The sequence below is a fragment of the Pecten maximus genome, chromosome 2, assembly GCF_902652985.1.
Source record: "Pecten maximus chromosome 2, xPecMax1.1, whole genome shotgun sequence".
In the NCBI taxonomy this organism is placed as follows: Eukaryota; Metazoa; Mollusca; class Bivalvia; order Pectinida; family Pectinidae; genus Pecten; species Pecten maximus.
Genome location: NC_047016.1, coordinates 4,467,847 through 4,495,787, shown reverse-complemented (window position 1 = coordinate 4,495,787; position 27,941 = coordinate 4,467,847). Strand labels below are relative to the sequence as shown.

The 27,941-nt window shown below is 38.2% G+C and overlaps 1 protein-coding gene across 2 annotated transcripts in view; it reads right to left on the bottom strand.

The window, feature by feature from the left end:
- The window catches only part of LOC117314560, a 76,644-nt gene that overhangs the window by 21,595 nt on the left and 27,108 nt on the right, over window positions 1-27,941 (bottom strand). Inside the window, exons 1-2 of one of the 2 annotated variants that reach the window (XM_033868638.1) lie at window positions 25,022-25,326; window positions 88-2,851 (exon numbers count right to left, since the gene is read on the bottom strand). In XM_033868638.1, coding sequence (XP_033724529.1) covers window positions 88-2,851; window positions 25,022-25,081 — 2,824 coding nt within the window. In that variant the 5' untranslated portion in view covers window positions 25,082-25,326. Of the gene's footprint in view, window positions 1-87; window positions 2,852-25,021; window positions 25,327-27,941 lie in introns of those variants that run through there. The other variant, XM_033868630.1, reaches the window with a different exon arrangement.

Sequence of the window (27,941 nt, the reverse complement as noted above, 5' to 3'; positions counted from 1 at the left end):
GTCACATAAAAAGATTGTTAAGAAAGTTCTGGCGCGTTACAATATAAATACACCTTTTTTCATTGAACTTATTTTGATATAACTTACCTATAAGGCACGTGTGAGCATATTTCAGAGCATCCATCACAACACTTTCCACAGAAAAGTTTGTTTGATAATTTCCGGACGGAGGATTACGATGAAGAAAGTTTTGTAACAATTTGTCAAATTCTGCAGGCAAGTTGCTAATGAGTTGGTAAGGAAAGGAAGGGGAATTGAAATTCATGTCTGCAATGATGAGATCTCGTAGTAATGGGAAGAGTGGATGAGACCTGAACGCGTTAGATCTGTCTGTGATGAGGTGTTGAATGAAAGTCTGTTGTGAGGCGAGCATGGGTGGGCGATGAGGGGAGCCTGTCTTACAACTCTGACAGTTTGGTGTTGTACACTGGGGCATTGCCCCACCCTGCATGGGATTCTGATTTCCTGGGGTGCCTGGTATGGGCATGCCCCCCATGCCTGGGTGTTGTTGTTGGGGCACCTTGGGATGCACACCCATATGAGGTTGAGGAGTCTGTGGAGTGGCACCTGTCCAGACTGGGTTGTTGCCTGTACCAGGTCCCATGTTAGCCTGACTTGGCTGTGGCTGAGAGTTCTGGTACATGGGATTATTGTTCATAGAGTCAGGAACACCCTGTAAACGGCTGTATTCTGGTGGGATGCCTCCTTGATTTGGTGGCATCATCTGAGCACTGGAGGTCATGGCATTCATGTGTAGAGGCCGTGGCGTATTATTGCCACACGGTACCCCTGACATGAAGTTTGGCCGTTGGAAACCTGGCTGTTGACCCTGTTGCTGACCCATCATACCTTGAGGTGTCCCTGGGTTGGAGCTCACCTGGGGCCCACCCATTATTTTAGGTGTACCCTGGTTCATCATGCCACAACTTGAGTTCATGTTCTGACCCTGGGAGGTTCTAAACCCATTATCACAGTAATTTTCCATGTTAGGATTAGTCATATTGGCATTAAGTTTGTAATGATCTGTCTCCTGTAAAGAATTTGGATACATCTGACCCCTTCCAGGAAGGTTCCCTTGCTGCTGCATGCCATACTGCCCCTGATTCCCTTCAAAGTGAGAAAGAGGCTGCATCCCAATGGGCGCACCTCCAGAACACGACACACGGAAATCCGGATCAGGAATCTCACCACTTGGTTGTTGCATAGAATTGTTCACATTATTACTCATAGAAGTATTCATATTACTATTCACAGAATTATTAAAATTGTTGAGATGCATGGAGTTCTGGTTATTGTCTACTCCACACATATCACCAGTCTTATGCTGAGGAGGGAACTCAAACTGTTGCATAGATGCCATAGGATTATCACCACTGTTTGGGCGGCTGTTACTACGACCATCATACCTGTACGGACTCATAGCCACCTGTCCATTCACACCCGGCACTGTATATGGTGCTATTTCAGATTTCATGCTTGGTGTTAGACGAGGTAAAATCTTATTGGAGTTCATGGCTCCCCTATGGTTGGGGTCCCTAAATTCACTTTCTACATCACAGTCTGAAGAAACACTGGGATCGTACCCCTGACCATACCCCATACTGTCATTGGAGCGTTGTCGTTGCAGTGGAGGCACGTTTTGATCACCAGGTAGATCTGCAAAATGAACACTTTTCTGACCACAACCTGGACCCTGATTAGGGGGACCCTGTCGTAGATGCATAGAATTCTGTACGTCACTGACCACATTATGTGACACTGACGATGGCACTGTCGATGACACGGAGGAGGAACCATAACTACGGACACTAGCTGTATCCCCAGAGAAATATCCTTGATCAAGTGGAGAGTCGAGAGGTCTTCCATACTGTTGTGTTTGTGGGGGGAATCCAGGCCGTCCCATGTTACCCATAGAACATGCTTGGTTGGTCATTGGACCTGAGTCACACATGTTCCATTTCTGTTGTTGGTATGTGCTGTGTGGTGTCTGCATGTTCTGGACATTGACATTTGGTGGGGCAGGGCGGCCCAGACGTTGGTAGTTATGGGGTACCCCACCCTGCCTTTGCAGACCTGGAGGAACACCACCCTTCTGAGGCATCATCTGAGGAACTCCTGTCTGGTTGTACATGTTGTTCTGGGACATGCTTTGACTATAGGATGGAGGTTGTTTCTGTGAAGGTGAGGATGGCACAGTGTTCTGTGTAGTCTGAGGGGACACACTGCGTGGGGGTAGGGGTGAATGCTGGGGGCCTTGGGTGCTAGAAATGCTGGGTGATGCGATGCTTTGCGAGGACGGTCTCCTAGGGGTAGGAGGTGTCTGTGGTGCTTTAAACATTTCCGATGGCAATATTGGGGCATTTACCCTCACTGGGCTCGTTGGTCCAGATGTTGATGCATGGAAACGTTTCGCAGCAGGGCTACTTGACCCACTGGAAGTCGCCACTGTACAGTTTGTGGTAGATGCTTGAGAATATGTTGTGTTAGGACTTCCACATGTACGGTTATTCACAATCTCAGTCTTTGGTGTGGACAAAACAGCCGATTGTGACACGGATGTACATGCTGTGGAGGCCAGCGTGTTACGAATCGCTTCTGGTGTCATGTACACCTGTGGATCTACCATGTCCTGTTCCATAAGGAACTCCACAAAGTCCAGCTCCATGCCCTCCTTCATTCCTATATCCTCGCATATCTCATCAAGCAGTTCATTGGGAAGACGCTCGTCATCCATTTCCTGAGGAGGTATGGGAGGGGGCGAATCTGGAGTTGTGGGGTCCATGTTGTCCATGTTGAGGGAGTGGACACTGGAGGCCCCAGGACTGGATGGGGCTTCACGGTACTCCATCAGCTGGAACAAACAACACAAGCATTAGTGCTAAAGTCAAGAACATATAAAGAGGTCAAAGGGACCTGTGCTTTCTCTATAAATAAGTAATATAATAATATAAACTGTGTTAAAGTCCCAAATACATTGTTATACTATTTTGAATGGCAAAAAGAGATAAAATATAAAGGGACACATGGTTAACATTACGTAAACTCAAGGTAGATTTGAAATCTCGCATTCAATCTGACTATCTTCATATTTTGACAAAATCAAACTATGTGTCATCAAATCTTTAACTATTGAACAGCTACAGATAAGTTGTTATTTTTAAAAAAAATCTGTCAGATTACCTTCCCCATAATGTGATTGGGAGAGCTCCAATTCTGGGTTAGTTACCAAACTTCTCAAATTATCAAAATATTTTTTTTTTAATAATTTCAAATTTATTCAAAAACCTTTTTGAATCCAAGCTGAATAAAACAATAGTACATAATGCTTTTAATAAATCTTAAATACTATTTATATGCTGATGTATGTATTTTGTAATTTTTTTATTACACAAATTGATGACTTTATTAGAAAGCTATTATTTGAGTTGTTATCTGCAAATGATTGAGAAAGATAATTTCTAGAGAAAGTCTGGGTATAAATCTGATGATATTAATGGTACAGCTGAGTAGATCTACCGTCAGTCAGTACATATCAAGTCTAGCTGATGTTGTAATTCATTTGGGCATGCCAAGTCAGAAGCACAGTGAATTATTTACTTCTAACAAATTAGATCCTCACCTTGCTATAAATTTACCTGGCCAGGTGAGGGAACAACATCCACACAGGTGAGAAATCATGAAAAATCTACTGTTACACAGGTGTGCCACACACACAAAATTGTTTTCTTTTTATATCAATTCCACAAAATTACCACATAAAAAAGAAATTCCTTCAACTCATGCATGGAGAGTAATTAGTATTGGAACTTCCAGGGAAGAAATCCAAAACAAAAGACCATCAGATGTTTCCTTTCTTCGGAGATTGTAAAATTCTAAACAGTATTTTGATTATTTTGCCCTTGATAAAGTTGTCAAGGATTCTACTGGGAAACGCTTCAATATTCATCTCAACAAAGAACTTTGAAAAATGATTTTGTTTGACCTAGGATAAAAGCAGACTCTTTACCAGGGACAACTAAAACTGCCGCGATCTCTTAACATCAACTGTAGGGGATTAGAACCGAGGCTTGGCCTGGTGTGGGCTGGGAACAGTAAAGTGATGTGAAACACTGATATTGCCTTGGCCTGTACTTGGTGCATGAATCAGACATAAGCTTGGCCTTAGGTAAGCTGGCTATAGTACAGACAACCTGGACATGCCAGACAATCCTGATTCAAGCAGCACAGGTGATGACAGGTTCTTTCTCTAAGATTATATATAATTAGTGGAAATATTAATGAGACAATCTACCTGTTGAATATGATGTTTGATCATATTGATGTCCAGTATAACAGTGTAATTTGGGTTAGTGCTATGAAACAGCTTGGTTCTATACAGAGGATGTCCCAACAGTTCACACATAGTTTATGTCATTAAACAAATACATTTATAAAATCCCACCTTTTATATTGAATGAAAAAGGCACGTTTTTCAGGCAAATAAGAATTCTATACACACACAAAAAATTAAATATCTATACACGAGACGTTGATCCAGCTTGCAACTAAACTACTACAAACAACTGTGACTGGAATGACATTTCACCACGGAAAGCAAACAGGAAGCCAAAAAATTTCGCCCTGAATTATACAAATGTAAAACGTGACAAAGTGAATGGATGTTAAAAATTCAATCATTACAGGTACAACCGAACAAAATTCAGTGAAGATCACCTACAACATTCAGTCATCATCACCAAGTTCCCTAAACTAACTAAAATACTCTAAATTGAACATTCCAGTGAAGTTTATAACCTAAAATGATGATTAGCTATTTTATCATAGAAAAAGTTTTACTAAGTCAGCAAATTTAAAAGGTTCTTAAGAAATCTTTCTGTGAATATAAAGCAATAAACTGACCATACTTTCAGTAATGCATGTTGTTGACCTCAGACTTTAACTACAGCAATTCAATATTAACAATGGATTATAATCCAACTTCTTTAAAAAAAAAAAAAAAAAGTGGCACTAACTAAATTTTAATGACATACACTCTAGCATGAATAAAGAGGTTAAACCTTTATGCTGTCCTTATAGAAAAACGCAGGCCGTATGGTTCACCATAAAAAAAACGATCAGTCGTAACTTTGTCTCGTTTAGAAATGTTCAAGAAGTCATTCTCCCACTGGATCACAGGTAAAATTTGATATACAACCTTGTGGCATAAAATATCTTCATTTAACTGGTGTCTTAAATCAAGTTACAACTATTATAAGGTTACCTCAATTTATTAAACCACAAAACTAGCTTTCTTTCTACTGGTACAGGATAGTACAACTTGCCAAACCAAATATAAAATGCAGAAAAAAAATCAGAAAACTACAAAAACAGTGAAGTTTCTACATAATATCAGTGTCCCCATCCTCTCCTTACAGACATAAACGTTTCTACATAATATCAGTGTCCCCATCCTCTCCTTACAGACATAAACATTTCTACATAATATCAATATCCTTATCATCTCCTTACAGACATAAACGTTTCTACATAATATCAGTATCCCCATCCTCTCCTTACAGACATAAAAGTTTCTACATAATATCAGTATCCCCATCCTCTCCTTACAGACATAAACGTTTCTACATAATATCAGTGTCCCCATCCTCTCCTTACAGACATAAACGTTTCTACATAATATCAATATCCCCATCCTCTCCTTACAGACATAAACGTTTCTACATAATATCAGTGCTCCATCCTCTCCTTACAGACATAAACGTTTCTACATAATATCAGTGTCCCCATCCTCTCCTTACAGACAAAAAACGTTTCTACATAATATCAGTGCTCCATCCTCTCCTTACAGACATAAACATTTCTACATAATATCAGTGCTCCATCCTCTCCTTACAGACATAAACGTTTCTACATAATATCAGTGCTCCATCCTCTCCTTACAGACATAAACATTTCTACATAATATCAGTGTCCTCATCCTCTCCTTACAGACATAAACATTTCTACATAATATCAGTGCTCCATCCTCTCCTTACAGACATAAACGTTTCTACATAATATCAATATCCTTATCATCTCCTTACAGACATAAACGTTTCTACATAATATCAGTGTCCCCATCCTCTCCTTACAGACATAAACGTTTCTACATAATATCAGTGCTCCATCCTCTCCTTACAGACATAAACGTTTCTACATAATATCAGTGTCCCCATCCTCTCCTTACAGACATAAACGTTTCTACATAATATCAGTGTCCCCATCCTCTCCTTACAGACATAAACGTTTCTACATAATATCAGTGTCCCCATCCTCTCCTTACAGACATAAACGTTTCTACATAATATCAGTGTCCCCATCCTCTCCTTACAGACATAAACGTTTCTACATAATATCAGTGTCCCCATCCTCTCCTTACAGACATAAACGTTTCTACATAATATCAGTGCTCCATCCTCTCCTTACAGACATAAACGTTTCTACATAATATCAGTGTCCCCATCCTCTCCTTACAGACATAAACGTTTCTACATAATATCAGTGCTCCATCCTCTCCTTACAGACATAAACGTTTCTACATAATATCAGTGCTCCATCCTCTCCTTACAGACATAAACGTTTCTACATAATATCAGTGCTCCATCCTCTCCTTACAGACATAAACGTTTCTACATAATATCAGTGTCCCCATCCTCTCCTTACAGACATAAACGTTTCTACATAATATCAGTGCTCCATCCTCTACTTACAGACATAAACGTTTCTACATAATATCAATATCCTTATCATCTCCTTACAGACATAAAAGTTTCTACATAAAATCAGTATTCCCATCCTCTCCTTACAGTCATAAACGTTTCTACATAATATCAGTGTCCCCATCCTTTCCTTACAGACATAAACGTTTCTACATAATATCAGTGTCCCCATCCTCTCCTTACAGACATAAACGTTTCTACATAATATCAGTGCTCCATCCTCTCCTTACAGACATAAACGTTTCTACATAATATCAGTGTCCCCGTCCTCTCCTTACAGACATAAACGTTTCTACATAATATCAGTGTCCCCATCCTCTCCTTACAGACATAAACGTTTCTACATAATATCAGTGTCCCCATCCTCTCCTTACAGACATAAACGTTTCTACATAATATCAGTGTCCCCGTCCTCTCCTTACAGACAAACGTTTCTACATAATATCAGTGCTCCATCCTCTCCTTACAGACATAAACGTTTCTACATAATATCAGTGCTCCATCCTCTCCGTACAGACATAAACGTTTCTACATAATATCAATATCCTTATCCTCTCCTTACAGACATAAACGTTTCTACATAATATCAGTGCTCCATCCTCTCCTTACAGACATAAACGTTTCTACATAATATCAGTGCTCCATCCTCTCCTTACAGACATAAACGTTTCTACATAATATCAGTGTCCCCATCCTCTCCTTACAGTCATAAACGTTTCTACATAATATCAGTGCTCCATCCTCTCCTTACAGACATAAACGTTTCTACATAATATCAGTGTCCCCATCCTCTCCTTACAGACATAAACGTTTCTACATAATATCAGTGCTCCATCCTCTCCTTACAGACATAAACGTTTCTACATAATATCACTGTCCCCATCCTCTCCTTACAGACATGAAACATTCTACATAATATCAGTGCTCCATCCTCTCCTTACAGACATAAACGTTTCTACATAATATCAGTGTCCCCATCCTCTCCTTACAGACATAAACGTTTCTACATAATATCAGTGTCCCCATCCTCTCCTTACAGACATAAGCGTTTCTACATAATATCAGTGTCCCCATCCTCTCCTTACAGACATAAACGTTTCTACATAATATCAGTGTCCCCATCCTCTCCTTACAGTCATAAACGTTTCTACATAATATCAGTGCTCCATCCTCTCCTTACAGACATAAACGTTTCTACATAATATCAGTGCTCCATCCTCTCCTTACAGACATAAACGTTTCTACATAATATCAGTGTCCCCATCCTCTCCTTACAGACATAAACGTTTCTACATAATATCAGTGTCCCCATCCTCTCCTTACAGACATAAACGTTTCTACATAATATCAGTGCTCCATCCTCTCCTTACAGACATAAACGTTTCTACATAATATCAGTGTCCCCATCCTCTCCTTACAGACATAAACGTTTCTACATAATATCAGTGCTCCATCCTCTCCTTACAGACATAAACGTTTCTACATAATATCAGTGTCCCCATCCTCTCCTTACAGACATAAACGTTTCTACATAATATCAGTGCTCCATCCTTTCCTTACAGACATAAACGTTTCTACATAATATCAGTGTCCCCATCCTCTCCTTACAGACATAAACGTTTCTACATAATATCAGTATCCCCATCCTCTCCTTACAGACATGAAACATTCTACATAATATCAGTGCTCCATCCTCTCCTTACAGACATAAACGTTTCTACATAATATCAGTGTCCCCATCCTCTCCTTACAGACATAAACGTTTCTACATAATATCAGTGCTCCATCCTCTCCTTACAGACATAAACGTTTCTACATAATATCAGTGTCCCCATCCTCTCCTTACAGACATAAACGTTTCTACATAATATCAGTGCTCCATCCTCTCCTTACAGACATAAACGTTTCTACATAATATCAGTGTCCCCATCCTCTCCTTACAGACATAAACGTTTCTACATAATATCAGTGCTCCATCCTTTCCTTACAGACATAAACGTTTCTACATAATATCAGTGTCCCCATCCTCTCCTTACAGACATAAACGTTTCTACATAATATCAGTATCCCCATCCTCTCCTTACAGACATAAACGTTTCTACATAATATCAGTGCTCCATCCTCTCCTTACACACATAAACGTTTCTACATAATATCAGTGCTCCATCCTCTCCTTACACACATAAACGTTTCTACATAATATCAGTGCTCCATCCTCTACTTACAGACATAAACGTTTCTACATAATATCAATATCCTTATCATCTCCTTACAGACATAAAAGTTTCTACATAAAATCAGTATTCCCATCCTCTCCTTACAGTCATAAACGTTTCTACATAATATCAGTGCTCCATCCACTCCTTACAGACATAAACGTTTCTACATAATATCAGTGTCCCCATCCTCTCCTTACAGACATAAAACGTTTCTACATAATATCAGTGCTCCATCCTCTCCTTACAGACATAAACGTTTCTACATAATATCAATATCCCCATCCTCTCCTTACAGACATAAACGTTTCTACATAATATCAGTGCTCCATCCTCTCCTTACAGACATAAACGTTTCTACATAATATCAGTGTCCCCATCCTCTCCTTACAGTCATAAACGTTTCTACATAATATCAGTGTCCCCATCCTCTCCTTACAGACATAAACGTTTCTACATAATATCAGTGCTCCATCCTCTCCTTACAGACATAAACGTTTCTACATAATATCAGTGCTCCATCCTCTCCTTACAGACATAAACGTTTCTACATAAAATCCGTGTCCCCATCCTCTCCTTACAGACATAAACGTTTCTACATAATATCAGTGTCCCCATCCTCTCCTTACAGACATAAACGTTTCTACATAATATCAATATCCTTATCCTCTCCTTACAGACATAAACGTTTCTACATAATATCAGTGTCCCCATCCTCTCCTTACAGACATAAACGTTTCTACATAATATCAGTGTCCCCATCCTCTCCTTACAGACATGAAACATTCTACATAATATCAGTGCTCCATCCTCTCCTTACAGACATAAACGTTTCTACATAATATCAGTGCTCCATCCTCTCCTTACAGACATAAACGTTTCTACATAATATCAGTGCTCCATCCTCTCCTTACAGACATAAACGTTTCTACATAATATCAGTGCTCCATCCTCTCCTTACAGACATAAACGTTTCTACATAATATCAGTGCTCCATCCTCTACTTACAGACATAAACGTTTCTACATAATATCAATATCCTTATCCTCTCCTTACAGACATAAAAGTTTCTACATAAAATCAGTATTCCCATCCTCTCCTTACAGTCATAAACGTTTCTACATAATATCAGTGCTCCATCCTCTCCTTACAGACATAAACGTTTCTACATAATATCAGTGTCCCCATCATATCCTTACAGACATAAACGTTTCTACATAATATCAGTGCTCCATCCTCTCCTTACAGACATAAACGTTTCTACATAATATCAGTGCTCCAATCCTCTCCTTACAGACATAAACGTTTCTACATAATATCAATATCCCCATCCTCTCCTTACAGACATAAAAGTTTCTACATAATATCAGTGTCCCCATCCTCTCCTTACAGACATAAACGTTTCTACATAATATCAGTGTCCCCATCCTCTCCTTACAGACATAAAAGTTTCTACATAATATCAGTGTTCCCGTCCTCTCCTTACAGACATAAACGTTTCTACATAATATCAGTGCTCCATCCTCTCCTTACAGACACAAACGTTTCTACATAATATCAGTGTCCCCATCCTCTCCTTACAGACATAAACGTTTCTACATAATATCAGTGCTCCATCCTCTCCTTACAGACATAAACGTTTCTACATAATATCAGTGCTCCATCCTCTCCTTACAGACATAAACATTTCTACATAATATCAGTGCTCCATCCTCTCCTTACAGACATAAACATTTCTACATAATATCAGTGTCCCCATCCTCTCCTTACAGACATAAACGTTTCTACATAATATCAGTGTCCCCATCCTCTCCTTACAGACATAAACGTTTCTACATAATATCAGTGCTCCATCCTCTCCTTACAGACATAAACGTTTCTACATAATATCAGTGTCCCCGTCCTCTCCTTACAGACATAAACGTTTCTACATAATATCAGTGCTCCATCCTCTCGTTACAGACATAAACATTTCTACATAATATCAGTGCTCCATCCTTTCCTCATGGACATTGCTAATTTCACCATAGTGCTATTACATGGATGTATCTATTTACTAATTATTTTATTATTAAACCAATCTCGGGTAAAATGGGCTCTCGTGGTCTGGATTTCATGGCAACTGCAAGGCAGGCAACAGCATAAGCCATTAATTTTACAATATGAATATTGATAGAAGTTTTGATGCCTTTTTTAACTATCAATGCCATATAACTATTATACTGTAGAATCACTATACACTGTATTATGTTTCAAACTGAAATTTTCGAAGTTGATTCAAAACTGGTTGCTGTGCAAAATTCTTCATCTTGAATTGACATTTTACTGAATTACACATGTTAATCAACCAAATATACAGTGGTTCTGACAACTGACAAACACCAAATCAAGACAGAGTCAAAGTCGGGTTTCTGGGAGGAGTGGAGACAATAAAAGTAGTCACATCAGTCATGTGTTAATACAGCCTCGTATTTAATTTAGATTTAACTATGCGTATTTAAACAAAGCTTTGTAACCTTTTAAACAGTAAAAATTGACGTTTTACAAAATCCCTAACTGTATCACTTCTTTCTTGGCTCCTAGACAGCAACCATTCATCTGGTTGGCTATAGTTGTCAAGATTAACACACAAGCTGATCTAGTATGTTTGTATTCCTGACAAATCTGGTGCCCTAGCTTAACACCTGACAACCACAAACAAACACTATAGTCAACTTCATTAACAGGTAAGGAGTACTTCAAAGGAAAGTCTACATTCTTAACCAGTTCTACAGACCAAGTCACACACACAGAAGGATCACAAAATTTTATGTCTTTTTGCTGCAAATGCCTAGCAGGCTTCATGCAACGTTGATGGAACCAACTTGTGTTCATACTGTACGAGTGTAACCAGTAATGTTCAATATCTATTATCCCTTGTGAGCCCCATCCCTTTGACACAAGGTGGTCATGATCAAACCCTCCAATTACACAAAATTGAGTTTATTTCATCAAAGGATATTTCAAGCCAAAATTTGGTCAAAATTTAGTTCATACATTCTGGACCCAGTAGCTTTTATTTTAAAGAAAAATATAATAGATGTTGACCATTACCAGGCCATAGCACAAAAATTGGATACAAAATTCTCTAGGACTGGATAATCCTCAGCAGTAATAATATTTTAAAGTTGTGACTGATCATTTTTGATCTACTACAGCTGTACAAAATGAGAAGTATCATTCTTAGAAGTATAATATTCCTGCAAATGACACCAGGGGAAATTCATAGACACTTATGGCCTCACAAGTCTCTTGTGTATATATACTGTTTAATAGGTGGTCATAAGAGCATATTGTCCTCAATATCCTTTGCCAAGTCTTGTGTGCCGTGTATATAACATGATGTACAGGATGCATACTTTTTCCAATTAAATACAGAGGAAGTTGTCGGGATAATTACAGTTACATAATAAACTAAAGGACTGGTCTAGTTACCCAATGTGAAACATACATATCTCTGGTTGCCAATCATTACTACAAGGTTACATAAGGTCAAGACGACACATCCTTTGGAGATGTGGTTATCTCCCCTTAACAAGACCGCAGCGACATAGTTCATTTCCGCACATTCAAGTGTCCTTCTGTCTCAACCACAACAAAGACAAAAATATGACATCCCTGTATGATACAGTTGTTGAAATCTTAATCAGCTGACCCAACAGACAAGTCCTCTGAAGTGCATTCACTGGCTGGGAGGGGATGCAGGATATCACAGTCTTAAATACAGCACACAACAAGGCCACAATGTTGGTTAAATTCCCATATTGATAAAATTCAATCTTCGTTAATGAACAGTAAGGAACAGTCAACTTTGAAGTTTATTGCAGAAATTTAATAGATCTACTTAGCTACAATTAACATGAAAATTTCAATATAACAATTTTCTAATAAAATGAAAACAAAACCCAGTTTATATACATAAAATCGGGCAACCACTTGAGATTCATCACTTACTTTACAGAGTACAGAACTATTGAACGTATACTCCACATATGTTCCTCATGAGTGACCCCAGCTTACTCCCAATATGTCTCCCACTTACGTCAGACCCAACAAAAGAAAGAAACTATCCTATCAGAAAATATGTATCACTTAATCTACATCTCATCATCAGCTGCCTAGAGTGGCACTTACAAGCCTCCTATATTGACACACACTACAACAATAGCTCTATCAACTCACCTCTCAAAAACTCTACAGATCCTAACAAAGATATCATCAACAATGACAAAACAGATTACCTACTCTCACAATGATTGCACATCATATTTTAACTCTACCATGTATATATGAGACATATTTTCATATCACTTAGTATGGAAAGTCATGAAAAGTCAAAAACAACTTCAACTCTCACGAGAACCCTGTAAAACAGTTAAAACGTAGATAATCAATAAGTCACGGTCAAATATGATGACCTTGACTTTCTTAAAATTCAGATGAACAAGAATAAGTTTGAGATTCTCTTCATCATTCTCTTGCATACTATCAGAGAAAGAATGAATTATATGTGTTTTCCATAACCATGAATTAGGAAGGACATAACAAACGTAACTGATGTTCCTTATGATGGGTGACATATGATACATAAAGAATTTATGATTTCAGTTAGTCCACTGTATGGCAGACCGTATATGATATATGACTATATTCAAGTCATGAATCAAATATCCCTTCACGTATAATTTTAACATTATTAGTGATAAAGTTATGGTGTATATAAAATACTCACCTCTTCACTACATCAACTACCACAGATTGTCTTTTTAAAAGCATCGAAATAACATGTGAAGGATATATTTTTATACATGCTGAAAGAATAGATAAACTTTATTATCTGTACCTATCTTTAGATCACAGTCCCAACCTGATATGTATAAAGTATTAGTTTCAGTTCCAGAGAGGCAATCGTAAAACTATTGACAATTTGCCTCTAAAATCCACAATGGTCAAGATAAAGGGACAGATAAGGGCTGGTTCCCTCTGAGAAACTCCGGACACTGGATAACCACAATCGGGATAGCATCCCCCTTCTTCAGAGGCCTCCTCCACATGAGGAAGGAAACAAGGCCATAGCTTATCACGTCAAAATGCCACGGAGCACTCAGAATTCATTGTAGCCTAACTTCTCTCATGCTCCACAAATTGCTATACACTTAAAAAATCATTAGAGAAATGTCTATCGTAAGAATGCATTTTAAGATGCATGGGAACCTGTGTTTACACAGTTCAGGGCTCTTACATTTCCTGACCTCAACAACTCTGAAATTCCCTTAAGTAATTTGTGAAAATATTTTGACCATTATATCACCCAAAACCACATTACAACCAATGTCCAGTTGGTCAATATCATTGGGAACCATGGCTCCCAATGACCTATAACTCAAAATTTATAAATGAAATGCTTAACGGTAATAATTTAACTTTATTATGTTATATCAAATAATTTGATAAGAAGACAAGAACTCCTTATTCCTTGATGTTTATCTATGAGAATCAACAAGAATGTCTCTATATCCATATCCCTATAGCTACAAGATTTCCCCCTGCAGATTCATCCATTTACTCATGATGCAGCTTTCCTTGCTGAATATATCTGCAACATTTAAACAGCAGTTCCAATGTATACATGAGATTATGAGACATGGTAACATAATTATGGAATGTTTAGATATAACTCTAAGCTCTGACATTAATGGTTAAGAGTGCTATTTCCACCAACTACTATCACAGATTGCCAAGCTAGAAGTAACACAACTCCCCCACCTAAGTCAACCCATAATGATAACATTATGTGTAGTTGTAGGACAAGAAACACCCTCATCTTCAATCCCTGTACAATACCTATATCCCAACCCTCCCAACATACAGCAGTCAAAAACACTACAGTGTACTCCCCTTAACTCGACACAGGACAGACTGTGTTACTGGTGGTGGGGATACAGTTCCTTCTGTGCTCTCTCCATGTACATACCAACTAATCACATACTGATTCCTATCATACAGAACTCAAATATCATCACACATCACCTCTCACCTTTAACCCACAATGACACACTACCCCTGACCTACACACCCACCAGGATCCACCATATCTGATCTATGCTCCACCTCCACACACAACATCTCATCTTTGTCCCACCTCCACACACCACCTCTTATCTTTGTCCCACCTCCACACACAACATCTTATCTTTGTCCCACCTCCACACACAACATCTCATCTTTGTCCCACCTCCACACACCACCTCTTATCTTTGTCCCACCTCCACACACCATCTCTTATCTTTGTCCCACCTCCACACACCACCTCCACACACCACCTCCACACACCACCTCTTATCTTTGTCCCACCTCCATACACCACCACCACACACCACCTCTCATCTTTGCTCCACCTCCACACACAACATCTCATCTTTGCTCCACCTCCACACACCACCTCTTATCTTTGTCCCACCTCCACACACAACATCTCATCTTTGCCCCACCTCCATACACCACCTCTCATCTTTGTCCCACCTCCACACACAACATCTCATCTCTGCTCCACCTCCACACACCACCTCTCATCTTTGTCCCACCTCCACACACAACATCTCATCTTTGCCCCACCTCCACACACCACCTCTCATCTTTGTCCCACCTCCACACACAACATCTCATCTCTGCTCCACCTCCACACAACACCTCTCATCTCTGCTCCACCTCCACACACAACATCTCATCTTTGCCCCACCTCCATACACCACCTCTCATCTTTGTCCCACCTCCACACACCACCTCTCATCTTTGTCCCACCTCCACACACCACCTCTCATCTTTGTCCCACCTCCATACACCACCTCTCATCTTTGTCCTACCTCCACACACCACCTCTCATCTCTGCTCCACCTCCACACACAACATCTCATCTTTGTCCCACCTCCACACACCACCTCTCATCTCTGCTCCACCTCCACACACAACATCTCATCTTTGTCCCACCTCCACACACCACCTCTCATCTCTGCTCCACCTCCACACACATCTCATCTTTGTCACACATCTCATCTTTGTCCCACCTCTTATCTTTGCCCCACCTCCATACACCACCTCTCATCTTTGTCCCACCTCCACACACCACCTCTCATCTCTGCTCCACCTCCACACACAACATCTCATCTTTGTCCCACCTCCACACACCACCTCTCATCTCTGCTCCACCTCCACACACAACATCTCATCTTTGTCCCACCTCCACACACCACCTCTCATCTTTGTCCCACCTCCATACACCACCTCTCATCTTTGCCCCACCTCCACACACCACCTCCACACACCACCTCTCATCTTTGTCCCACCTCCACACACAACATCTCATCTCTGCTCCACCTCCACACACCACCTCTCATCTTTGCCCCACCTCTCGTCTTTGCTCCACATCTACACACCACATCTGATCTAAGCCTCACCCTGGCACACAACTGGCCTTTGCCTCACCCTGACAACATGGATTATCTGGTCAAATTTTAAACCTGTTACAATTTCAATTTTCACCCAAATTTTGAAAATGACTTGTAATGCTTTAGGTTCCCATGGAAATGATCTCATAGAATTAATTCTCCTAGGAAATATCAGTTGGATCAGATTGTCAGATTCCATAACAAACACCTCCGATAAATTAGTTTTCATGACAAATCAGTTCAATCAAATCAATTCAAAGCCATTAGGTTCTTTAACCCGATTTTTGGTCTGCTTTGTTCCCTTCAGTAAAGTGTGCTATTATCTTGGTCACAATGTCAAATGGACTGCCACAGATATTTCCTTCAAAATAAAACTGATGGACAATAACACCTAAAATTCCAGACTTGTGCACCGAAAGACAAAAACCCAAATAAACTGAACAACAAATAAACTGATGAATAAATAAAAAGTATTTGTTAATAATGTGGCTATTAAATTTTTTCTATTTCCACATAAAACAAAAATTGGAAAATTCAATCTAAACAATCAATTCAGAAAACTCCCAAAAAAATCTTTCACACCACAACTGAACTTAACCAAGAGACAGTGTAATTGCACCCTGTTAAATTCTAGCGACTGAAACTTTTTTTCTCGTTTCATCGCCAAGTATTTATGTTATGCCAGCTGTCATAGAACACTGGTCTGATACATTTGTACCTTTACTACCTCCTGTCCTCTCAGTGAAAAGCTTGATCCCCCTTCCTCTTGGTTATATAATCATACTGTCACAGGCTCTCACTCTCTGACACTAATGCTACCTAATGCCTTCCCACCATCTACAGCAATCTACACTCTGCCATCTCTACTGGAAAAATACCCAATAAACATTCTTACATACCTAGCCTTCATCCTTCTTATCAATAAAAATAATAGAGAAAGCAACATATAATTTAGTAACCTGCCTTTCTATAATTTTCTCATGATATGACAAGCCCTAACCTCAATCAAGTCCTAATGTACACCTCAACCAGGTCCTAACGCACACCTCAACCAGGTCCTAATGTACATCTCAACCAGGTCCTAACGCACACCTCAACCAGGTCCTAATGTACACCTCAACCAGGTCCTAATGTACACCTCAACCAGGTCCTAATGTATACCTCAACCAGGTCCTAATGTACACCTCAACCAGGTCCTAATGTATACCTCAACCAAGTCCTAATGTACACCTCAACCAGGTCCTAACGTACACCTCAACCAGGTCCTAATGTACACCTCAATCAAGTCCTAATGTACACCTCAACCAGGTCCTAATGTACACCTCAACCAGGTCCTAATGTACACCTCAACCAGGTCCTAATGTATACCTCAACCAAGTCCTAATGTACACCTCAACCAGGTCCTAATGCACACCTCAACCAGGTCCTAACATACACCTCAACCAGGTCCTAATGTACCTCTCAACTAGGTCCTAATGTACACCTCAACCCAGTCCTAATGTACACCTCAACCAAGTCCTAACGTACACCTCAACCAGGTCCTAACGTACACCTCAACCAAGTCCTAACGTACACCTCAACCAGGTCCTAATGTACACCTCAACCAAGTCCTAACGTACACCTCAACCAAGTCCTAACGTACACCTCAACCAGGTCCTAACATACACCTCAACCAGGTCCTAACATACACCTCAACCAGGTCATAATGTACCTCTCAACTAGGTCCTAATGCACACCTCAACCAGGTCCTAATGTACACCTCAACCAGGTCCTAATGTACCTCTCAACTAGGTCCTAATGCACACCTCAACCAGGTCCTAATGTACACCTCAACCAGGTCCTAATGTACACCTCAACCAAGTCCTAACGTACACCTCAACCAAGTCCTAACGTACACCTCAACCAGGTCCTAATGTACACCTCAACCAGGTCCTAATGTACCTCTCAACTAGGTCCTAATGCACACCTCAACCAGGTCCTAATGTACACCTCAACCAGGTCCTAATGTACATCTCAACTAGGTCATAATGTACACCTCAACCAGTTTCTAATGTACACCTCAACCAGGTCCTAATGTACACCTCAACCAGGTCTTAGGACGTATGACATATCAATTGTTTAATGTACAGGTACTATGTATGACATATATCAATTGTTAATTATTGGCATAAAAGTGAAGGAACATGTTTTTATTTGACCTGTACACAATAATCTGGCTGAAAGGAAGTTTTTTAATACAAATTCTTCAAAAATCTTTCTGACATTTTGTCGAGGTAACTACCAGATTTTTAATTAAAGAGCTTTTCTTAATTGCCATATACACATAAGTAGTATGCGAAACAATTTAAGCTGTCCATACAGTAAACAGCCCAGTAGATGGAGTAGAGATAATGAGTGTAGATTTTCTATAATACAGTTACCAGTTTATTACAACAAACTAATTAAACAATTCCATACATTGTGGAAATATTTCCAAAACCATACAACCAGAAGATCAGCTTTTTCCTGTTTTCTGAGTTTTCACATATTCTACATCTTTAACACTTAAATTTCACAACACCACATGTATATATATTAAAATCGAACTGTACTGATTTTTTTGGTAAACTGGCAAGTTCCATTTGCAATTCTTTAAATGTGTTGATCATCTGTAAATATAACTTTGTGTTTCACAGGTGAACATGATATGTTGTATATTAGCAAGAATTAGCTGTTTCACAACCTTTCTGCTTCCCACCTACCCCTTATCTACCCAATAACTGCCTGACTACCAACATCCAAGGTTCTCTGGTGAATCTGGTGGTGAGAAAATGGTAGCTCTATGTGGGAGTGGTCACAGCGTTAAGTGTTTATGTTCAGAGGTCTGCCCTGAATTTTTGGCTTGTTTTTGTTAAGATTTTGTTTTCACCAACAAAGTCTGCTGCCATTTATAACCGCTTATATGTGTTAAACAGTGTATGCAGTTGGTATGAGTGCCATCAATGGTACACATGGTCTGTGTGGATGGCATTTTACATGGGTGGAAAGGTACAAGTTCCCTATTCTATCCTCAGGAGAGTCCTTGATGGGCGGGACCAGTTGGAGACGGCTGATTATTGTACTTGCTGCAGGCATTACAATGATGTTCATCACGCATAAAGAGCATAAGTAAAATAAAAAGATTTTTCTACATGAAATTCCCCAGTAATTTTAAACCTATTCAAAACTGCCTTTACAATTCTTTAATATGAATAGACGAAAGCATTTACTCTCCTTTACAAAACCATACACAATCAAATACACCTGAATCTAATTACGCCTGGCCTTAGTTATTATGACCAGTTCATTACATGGAAGAACCAACTCTGTATGACCCAAGGTGAGTATGAATTCTATGCTACCCGATTGCCTTGTACGAAAAGTGATTCAAATTATTTCACTTCAGTTTGGTTGTCTGGCTGGAGTAGTCAATCATTGAGTATAACAAGAATTAACTATCGGAATCATTCATATTACGAACAAGTTCACTCAGAACAAAAATGATGCTATAAATTTACTAAATGAATGTTTATATAACAGACTGTTATTTTTAAGTTGTATATCAATCTGACACCATTTTTTCTAATTTATCCGACATGTTGTATGGGGACATTATGTAACATCATTATGCCTTGTAAACCCAGCACAGTGCTAAAAAAACATGGAGAGTTGATGTAATACACCTAAATTACAAGCTGTAGTCTACTCAACATGTCTACAGAAAACTTCAAAAATGTCTGTACCAGCTACTACTCAAATAGCAGGCTGCACACTTGACAAGTAAGAGAGATTAGGGAGGGTAATGATTTCTCTCTGATGGATCACAGCTGTCTACTGGAGACAACATACAAGTCACTTTTCAATATCCCAATCATTAATATATCAAGACAATTCCTATATGTCTACTATGTACCTGGGACAACCAATTAATGCTGTAATCATACAAGTTTGATGACTTTTGTTTCTCTATCACATTTGACTAATGATTAAACTTCTTGTTACAGTAGTTGTCAGCTCGATCACATTACATAAGCCAACCATCAGACAAACATTTCTCCTTTAATTATTTCAGTAGTTTTGTTTTTGTTTTGTCAACTTCATTACTAAATATATGTATATATCAGTTATTTAGCAAACAAAAACAAAAAGATGTAAAGTTGATCAGTTCTCGTACCTTTATATGCCCAGAGCTCAGACAGCTAAAAGACAATAAATGATCATTGAACCAATCAGAATGTCCTATATAAATACTGTCTGAACTCTCTATAGGTAATGTTTAAACCTATCCCAAAGGTAACGTCGGTCTAATATGTATGCTCAAGTTTAAAAGGAAAAATCTTGACATACTCTGGTTACAATGGATAAAGAGCAACTCTCTGGTCGATAAAAACTCGTAATGTGTCACTGGACAATATTCTATAATAAAACATTCTGATTTTATAGTGATTTTCTTTTGAACCAACTTGATGCTTGCAATGGTTATATCAGGTAAAACCAGTAATGTTTCCAATCACACTTCCTACTATACATCTTAGTTTAGGCTGTCAATTAAACCTGAAACTCATTGGCCTTCCAATGGTAATGATAGCCCCACCCTTGGGTTCTGGTAATATATAGCCCATAGGGATACAGGTGGTAGACACGCCTGATAATCTCTATAGAGTAAGCTCTAGTCCACATACACCAATATAGATAATATATTTATATTATATAGTTGTTTTTTATATGCAACTATGGATTATAAATTCCATCACTGTCAAGTAAAATGAAAAAAAATATTTTTTAGTTGCCATGGTTTCAAGTCCCTCTGAATATTTGTAAATATTGGTCATCAATATCAAGCTAACCAGTACCGTTAGTGTTGAGTATGGCACAGTAAAGGTAACTGTTGTTATCTATGTACAAGAGAACAAGGCTAGACATTAGACTGGCCATCCATCAACACTGGACAGTGCCATTCAGACATAAGTTGTTTTATTTGCCTGGAGGAGGGGCCATTATTCCATCTTACCCAATCTTATCTAATTGCTTTGATATACCCACCCAGGTCAATGTATAAACATAAGATCTTCACCTGTACAAAAGCAGGAGGGAAGTGTTTTCTAAACGTCCTGTGAAAGTGTATGATTATCTTACACCCAGGGGATAAATGCTTCTTTATTTACATGGTAATTAAATTTACAAACAGTTACACAGACGTGAGGAAGTGGAGATAGAGTACTAGGGGCTATGTGTTTGATGGGTGTAATGGAGAAGGCATTGAAGATGTCCAAATCTGATGGACTTACAGGTTATACCTGTCTCAGTGTTGAAAAACACCATCATAAATATTATTTCAATTACCACTCATTTGTAAGAAAGTATTTATTCAAAAATATTTTTATTTTTAATTGACTATTCAAAATAACCTTAGGTTCCTTTCTTTCAAAAATGGTGACATTATCATTCATGTAATTACACAATATTTTTTTTGATAAAAAATCATTTCACTATAAAACATGAAAGGTCACCCACTTTTGTTTCCTTTGATATGATATAAATGGATACATCTCAAAATTCTTCAAATGCAGTTATATTAGATTTTAAATAATGAAAGACTTTATCTAACTAATTTCAAACTGCAGTAAAACAGGTTTGTGAAATTGCCTATGGTCACTAATTACAGGAGCAGTGGTCATACCAGTATATCAGGTAACAGCTAAGTACAGGATAATTACACTCAATTAGCATAACAAATATAATTGGCCTACTCACAAAGCCCCTGTGTATACACCACAGACTCTCCCCTATCAACTTACTGCCAGTTTTCCCTCCAATGATCAGGACATTTCTAAACAATTTCAATTTCTTGCTTGATAAGTAATTACAATATGTGAACCATTTGCCCTGTAGTAATTGACCTATGTTAAACCTACATCCATTGCTGCAGTATTAGATACAAACGGAAGTCATATTATTGTGTAAGTAAAACTAGAATCTGAAGATTCTACAGGTTTTCTAAAGGTAACCAAGTGATGTAATAAAAGTCTAAACTGTCTTCAACTGTTAGTTGAAAAGTGTTTCACTGGAAGTTAGTGGGGTAGTTGTGACATTTGTCTGGGTGAGCATTGGAAAGGAGATGAAGTTGTTAGTTGGAGGATGGGAAGTTATTTGTATGACACTGGATGTTGGTGGGGTAGTTGTGACATTTGTCTGGGTGGGTACAGGTAAGGATGAAGTTATAAGTTGTTAGTTGGAGGATGGGAAGTAATTTGTATGACACTAGATGTTGGCCAGGTAGTTGTGACATTTGTCTGGGTGGGTACAGGTAAGGATGAAGTTATAAGCTGTTAGTTGGAGGATGGGAAGTTATTTGTATGACACTGGATGTTGGTCGGTAGTTGTGACATTTGTCTGGGTGGGTACAGGGTAAGGATGAAGTTATAAGTTGTTAGTTGGAGGATGGGAAGGTGTCAGTATATGGCATGTTGGTATTATTGAAGCAAGATGTAAATGGACAATGTATAGTCCTGGGAATGGTGGAGAAAAGAAACACAGGACACTACCTAGCATAGTACTGGGATGGCTAGGGTAGATACTGGCTTGACCGATGGTGATATTAACTGGACGGAGGACTAGTGTTGATACATAGGTGGATAGAGGATACGGATATAATACAGGGGATAGTTAGATGAGTGTCTGGTGGATAGAGGATATAATTGAGGGGATAGTTAGATGAGTGTTTGGTGGAGATGACACAGGATATATAATGAGGGGATAGTTAGATGAGTGGTTGGTGGGAGATGAAGGATTAAATTGAGGGGATAGTTAGATAAGTGTCTGGATGGATATGCACAGGATATTATTATTGAGGGGATAGTTAGATGAGTGTCTGGTGGAGATATGACACAGGGATTAAAATTGAGGGGATAGTTAGATGAGTGTCTGGTGGATAGAGGATATAATTGAGGGGATAGTTAGATGAGTGTCTGGTGGAGATGACACAGGATATAATTGAGGGGATAGTTAGATAAGTGTTTGGTGGATAGAGGATATAATTGAGGGGATAGTTAGATGAGTGTCTGGTGGAGATGACACAGGATATAATTGAGGGGATAGTTAGATGAGTGTCTGGTGGAGATGACACATGATATAATTGAGGGGATAGTTAGATGAGTGTCTGGTGGAGATGACACAGGATATTATTGAGGGGATAGTTAGATGAGTGTCTGGTGGATAGAGGATATAATTGAGGGGATAGTTAGATGAGTGTTTTGTGGATAGAGGATATAATTGCGGGGATAGTTAGATAAGTGTTTGGTGGATAGAGGATATTACAGGATATAATTGAGGGGATAGTTAGATAAGTGTTTGGTGGAGATGACACAGGATATAATTGAGGGGATAGTTAGATAAGTGTTTGGTGGATAGAGGATATAATTGAGGGGATAGTTAGATGAGTGTCTGGTGGATAGAGGATATAATTGAGGGGATAGTTAGATAAGTGTCTAGTGGAGATGACACAGGATATTATTGAGGGGATAGTTAGATGAGTGTCTGGTGGAGATGACAAGGGATATAATTGAGGGGATAGTTAGATAAGTGTTTGGTGGATAGAGGATATAATTGAGGGGATAGTTAGATGAGTGTCTGGTGGAGATGACACAGGATATAATTGAGGGGATAGTTAGATGAGTGTCTGGTGGAGATGACAAGGGATATAATTGAGGGGATAGTTAGATGAGTGTTTGGTTGAGATGACACAGGATATAATTGAGGGGATAGTTAGATAAGTGTTTGGTGGATAGAGGATATAATTGAGGGGATAGTTAGATGAGTGTCTAGTGGAGATGACACAGGATATAATTGAGGGGATAGTTAGATGAGTGTCTGGTGGAGATGACACAGGATATAATTGAGGGGATAGTTAGATAAGCGTCTGGTTTAGATGACACAGGATATAATACAGGGGATAGTTAGATGAGTGTCTGGTGGATACTGGATATAATTGAGGGGATAGTTAGATGAGTGTCTGGTGGATACTGGATATCATTGAGGGGATAGTTAGATAAGTGTCTGGTGGATAGATAATTGAGGGGATAGTTAGATAAGTGTCTGGTGGAAAGAGGATACAGGATATAATTGTGGGGATAGTTAGATGAGTGTCTGGTGGATAGATAATTGAGGGGATAGTTAGATAAGTGTCTGGTGGATAGAGGATACAGGATATAATTGAGGGGATAGTTAGATGAGTGTCTGGTAGAGTTTACTACTGGATGTAGAGACTGGCAGATGTGTATTGGAGACAGAAGTTGAAAATTACTAAAAGTATATATTTATTAATTTTACAAAGTTTTGTGCCAAATGGTATGAGAGATCAATTACCATATATATCTTGTCAGTCAGGGTGGGGGTAATACATGGCTTCTTTTGCTTATAGACAAGCAAGTGATGATTGAATACTAGTGAGTGGTGAAGTGGGTGGCTGGGTGGGGAGGTCAGGGATAGTAAAATATTTGGCCTAAAAGAATTAGGGGTTGGTGGAGGAAGACATAATGGTCATATTTACCTCAGATAGGGGACTTGCATCACTGAAGTCATCGCCTATAGTAAGATTGGTCATTTTCATGGTTTACAACACTTAGTCCTCATCCACCCTGTGTCCTTTCCACTAGATGCTCAGCTGTCAAATCTTGTGCTACATAGTGACAAATTTGTTCCAAAGCTGATGAAATTATTGTTCTACTGCCAGTCAACCACACTCATCCTGTAGGCCCAGAGTTTGTAATGACTTTCAAATTGGAGATCTGTCACACACATTTATATAAATTTCCATGAAATATAATAGTCATACCATGAATAATAGAGGAATCCCACAAAACACAATGTGTTAAAACAGGCCAATTTCACTACAAATTGCAGTTGAAAAATAAATTACTACAACTCAAATGTTTGAAAATAAATAGATATCAGTTTAAATTATATGTAAAATAGCAGCACCAAGGAGTCCTTTTTCAGTTCATGTATTCTCAGAATCTTTCATGGAATTTAGGAAATCATTTTCCAAAATTGGCCAATAAAAATGAGGAGCTTTAATCCAGCCCTGTATCTGTTTATTTATGAAGTATAATCCTGTTAAATGCCAGCTAATGAAAAAAATGTGCAGTCACTTTGCCCACAGTAGGGCTGGCAGTGGGGGTCAGCTTCTCTCTAGCCAGAGAATTCACACTGATAAAAACTGACCCAGATATTTTACTATTGACATTTAATTCAACAGCATATCTCAGCTCCTCCACAGTAAATAGTCCTTTTTTGTTGGTGGTTAAAATCCAAAAGGTTAGCGTTTAACCTTATGTGTCTTCTGGTTTTGACAACATAAACATCCACAGGAGAAATTTGATAGGGAATTTTATAACAGTAACACCAAGACTAGATAACACACACAATTTGTTATAAACACAGAACCAATATTATCACAGCACAAGTACATAGATTTCCCTCATCTGAAAACTGTTAAAAATCACATAGTTTCTGCACTAAGGTGTGACTCTTTAGTTGTAATCAACAGTGACATATACATAGTCCAGTATATAGTATGTACACATAGGCCTCCACTCATCCATGTCCCATGTGTGTACACGGAGAACAAAGTACAACAAATCCCATTTGAACTATGCTACATGGGCCCTGATTGGTCAACAGTCCTGGGATGTGACCAATCAGCTGGCTAGATTGGCTCAACAATTTTTACAACACCTGTCGACTGCCAGCTGTTGGGTTTTCAGGGCAAGATGAAAAGGGATCCATTCACAGCTTGGTAGAGTATGAAAGATCAAAAGCAATAGGGGCAGTTTGAGTGAATAGAGGAGTAATTACAAGGAGGATATTAGAAAATTTACACCTTAATTATACACCATACATTTCATTACATAGGTGAAAAACATGTTAAAGTTTTAAATAACTAGAATTTATTTATGAAACTAATTATTTAAATTAGTCACTTATTATGCTTATATTATGCACTAGTATTTATTACTCAGAATGAGAACAGGTGAAATTATCCCAACAGGTCCCCTAGTATCTGTATGATTACATTATCATATTACGTGTATTTAAATAAACAAGAAAAAGACCAATCAATGACAATTAAAATTCAGATAACAGTTTAGTAAATTCCTAAAAAAAATATATTCTAACTTTTTATTTCAAATTCTGATTATCCTTTTAGGATTTTTTAAAATTCAAACTGATATACAAGACTGCACAGAAATTATCTTTGCTAAATCATTAGCTACATATGAAGTCTATACCGACTCCATTGGAACTATTTAATTTGGCCTGACTTTCCATTGTAGATTCTTTTTATATCATACAATATAATTATATTATAGTTGTGTTATATATGTAATTAATATACAGACAAATCATGAAATCTACAAATTGAAAATTACAAACTAGTTTGTTTAAATTTCTTTGCAAATAATTATGCATGTAAGTTAATCTAAGGAAGTCTTTTGATACTCTTAGCTTTATAGAATGCGATTGTCATGATTTACGTATTAAAACTGGGAGAAATAATGATGTAGAATGAAACCATAGACAGTGTCCACTATGGACAATGTAAGCCATGGAAGCTGAATATCATTTGATTTTATAGTGTCTTTATTTTCATTCAATAGGAAAGAAATTTATAAAACCTACTCACCATAAAATTGGTTACATGTTTAAATCACTGATTTTCACAACAAATAACAAACCTTGGCAAAATATCCATAGTTTGGAAACGAAGAAAAGATTAGAGACTAACTGCTCACGATTGTAATGTTACATTCCATACTATAGTTTGTATTCTGATGATCACTACCTTATTCTGAATCTTTAATTGTTATAAGCCTTTTGTAGGGTATTTTCCTAACTATATATAATGAAATATTTATGTGCAAGTATACAGTGCATTAAAGTATATATGCATGTATGTATATGTAAGTAAAATATAGTGTTTACATGATGTTCATGCTTAATAATTATCACTGAGAATTAATCTGTAGATAACTACAATAAGTGATGTATAAGTTTTTCTTAGTAACTAGATGATGTACTGAATATATAGTTAAGTCACTCTCTATACTAAGTATTATGTATTACATTATTTGTTTGTGTGGGCAAATGTAATCACTGATGTTTGTTTACATGTCTACTGATGAGCCACAAGGCTAAAGTAATAAAGAACTTTAACAAGCTCAATTTGGCATTCTATGACAAAATATATATGTACTACAATTATTATCCATTTGGAAAAACTTTTTCCAAATGGATAATAACAACAGAACTAGAGGTCACTCCCAGAAAATTTTCAAAAAACGATGTCGACGGGATGCAAGGAAACACTTCTTTAGCTATCGAATTGTTGATCTCTGGATCAGTCTTCCCCAACATGTCATAAATGCAGAAACTGTTTATCAGTTTGAAATCCTGTTGGACAATTATTG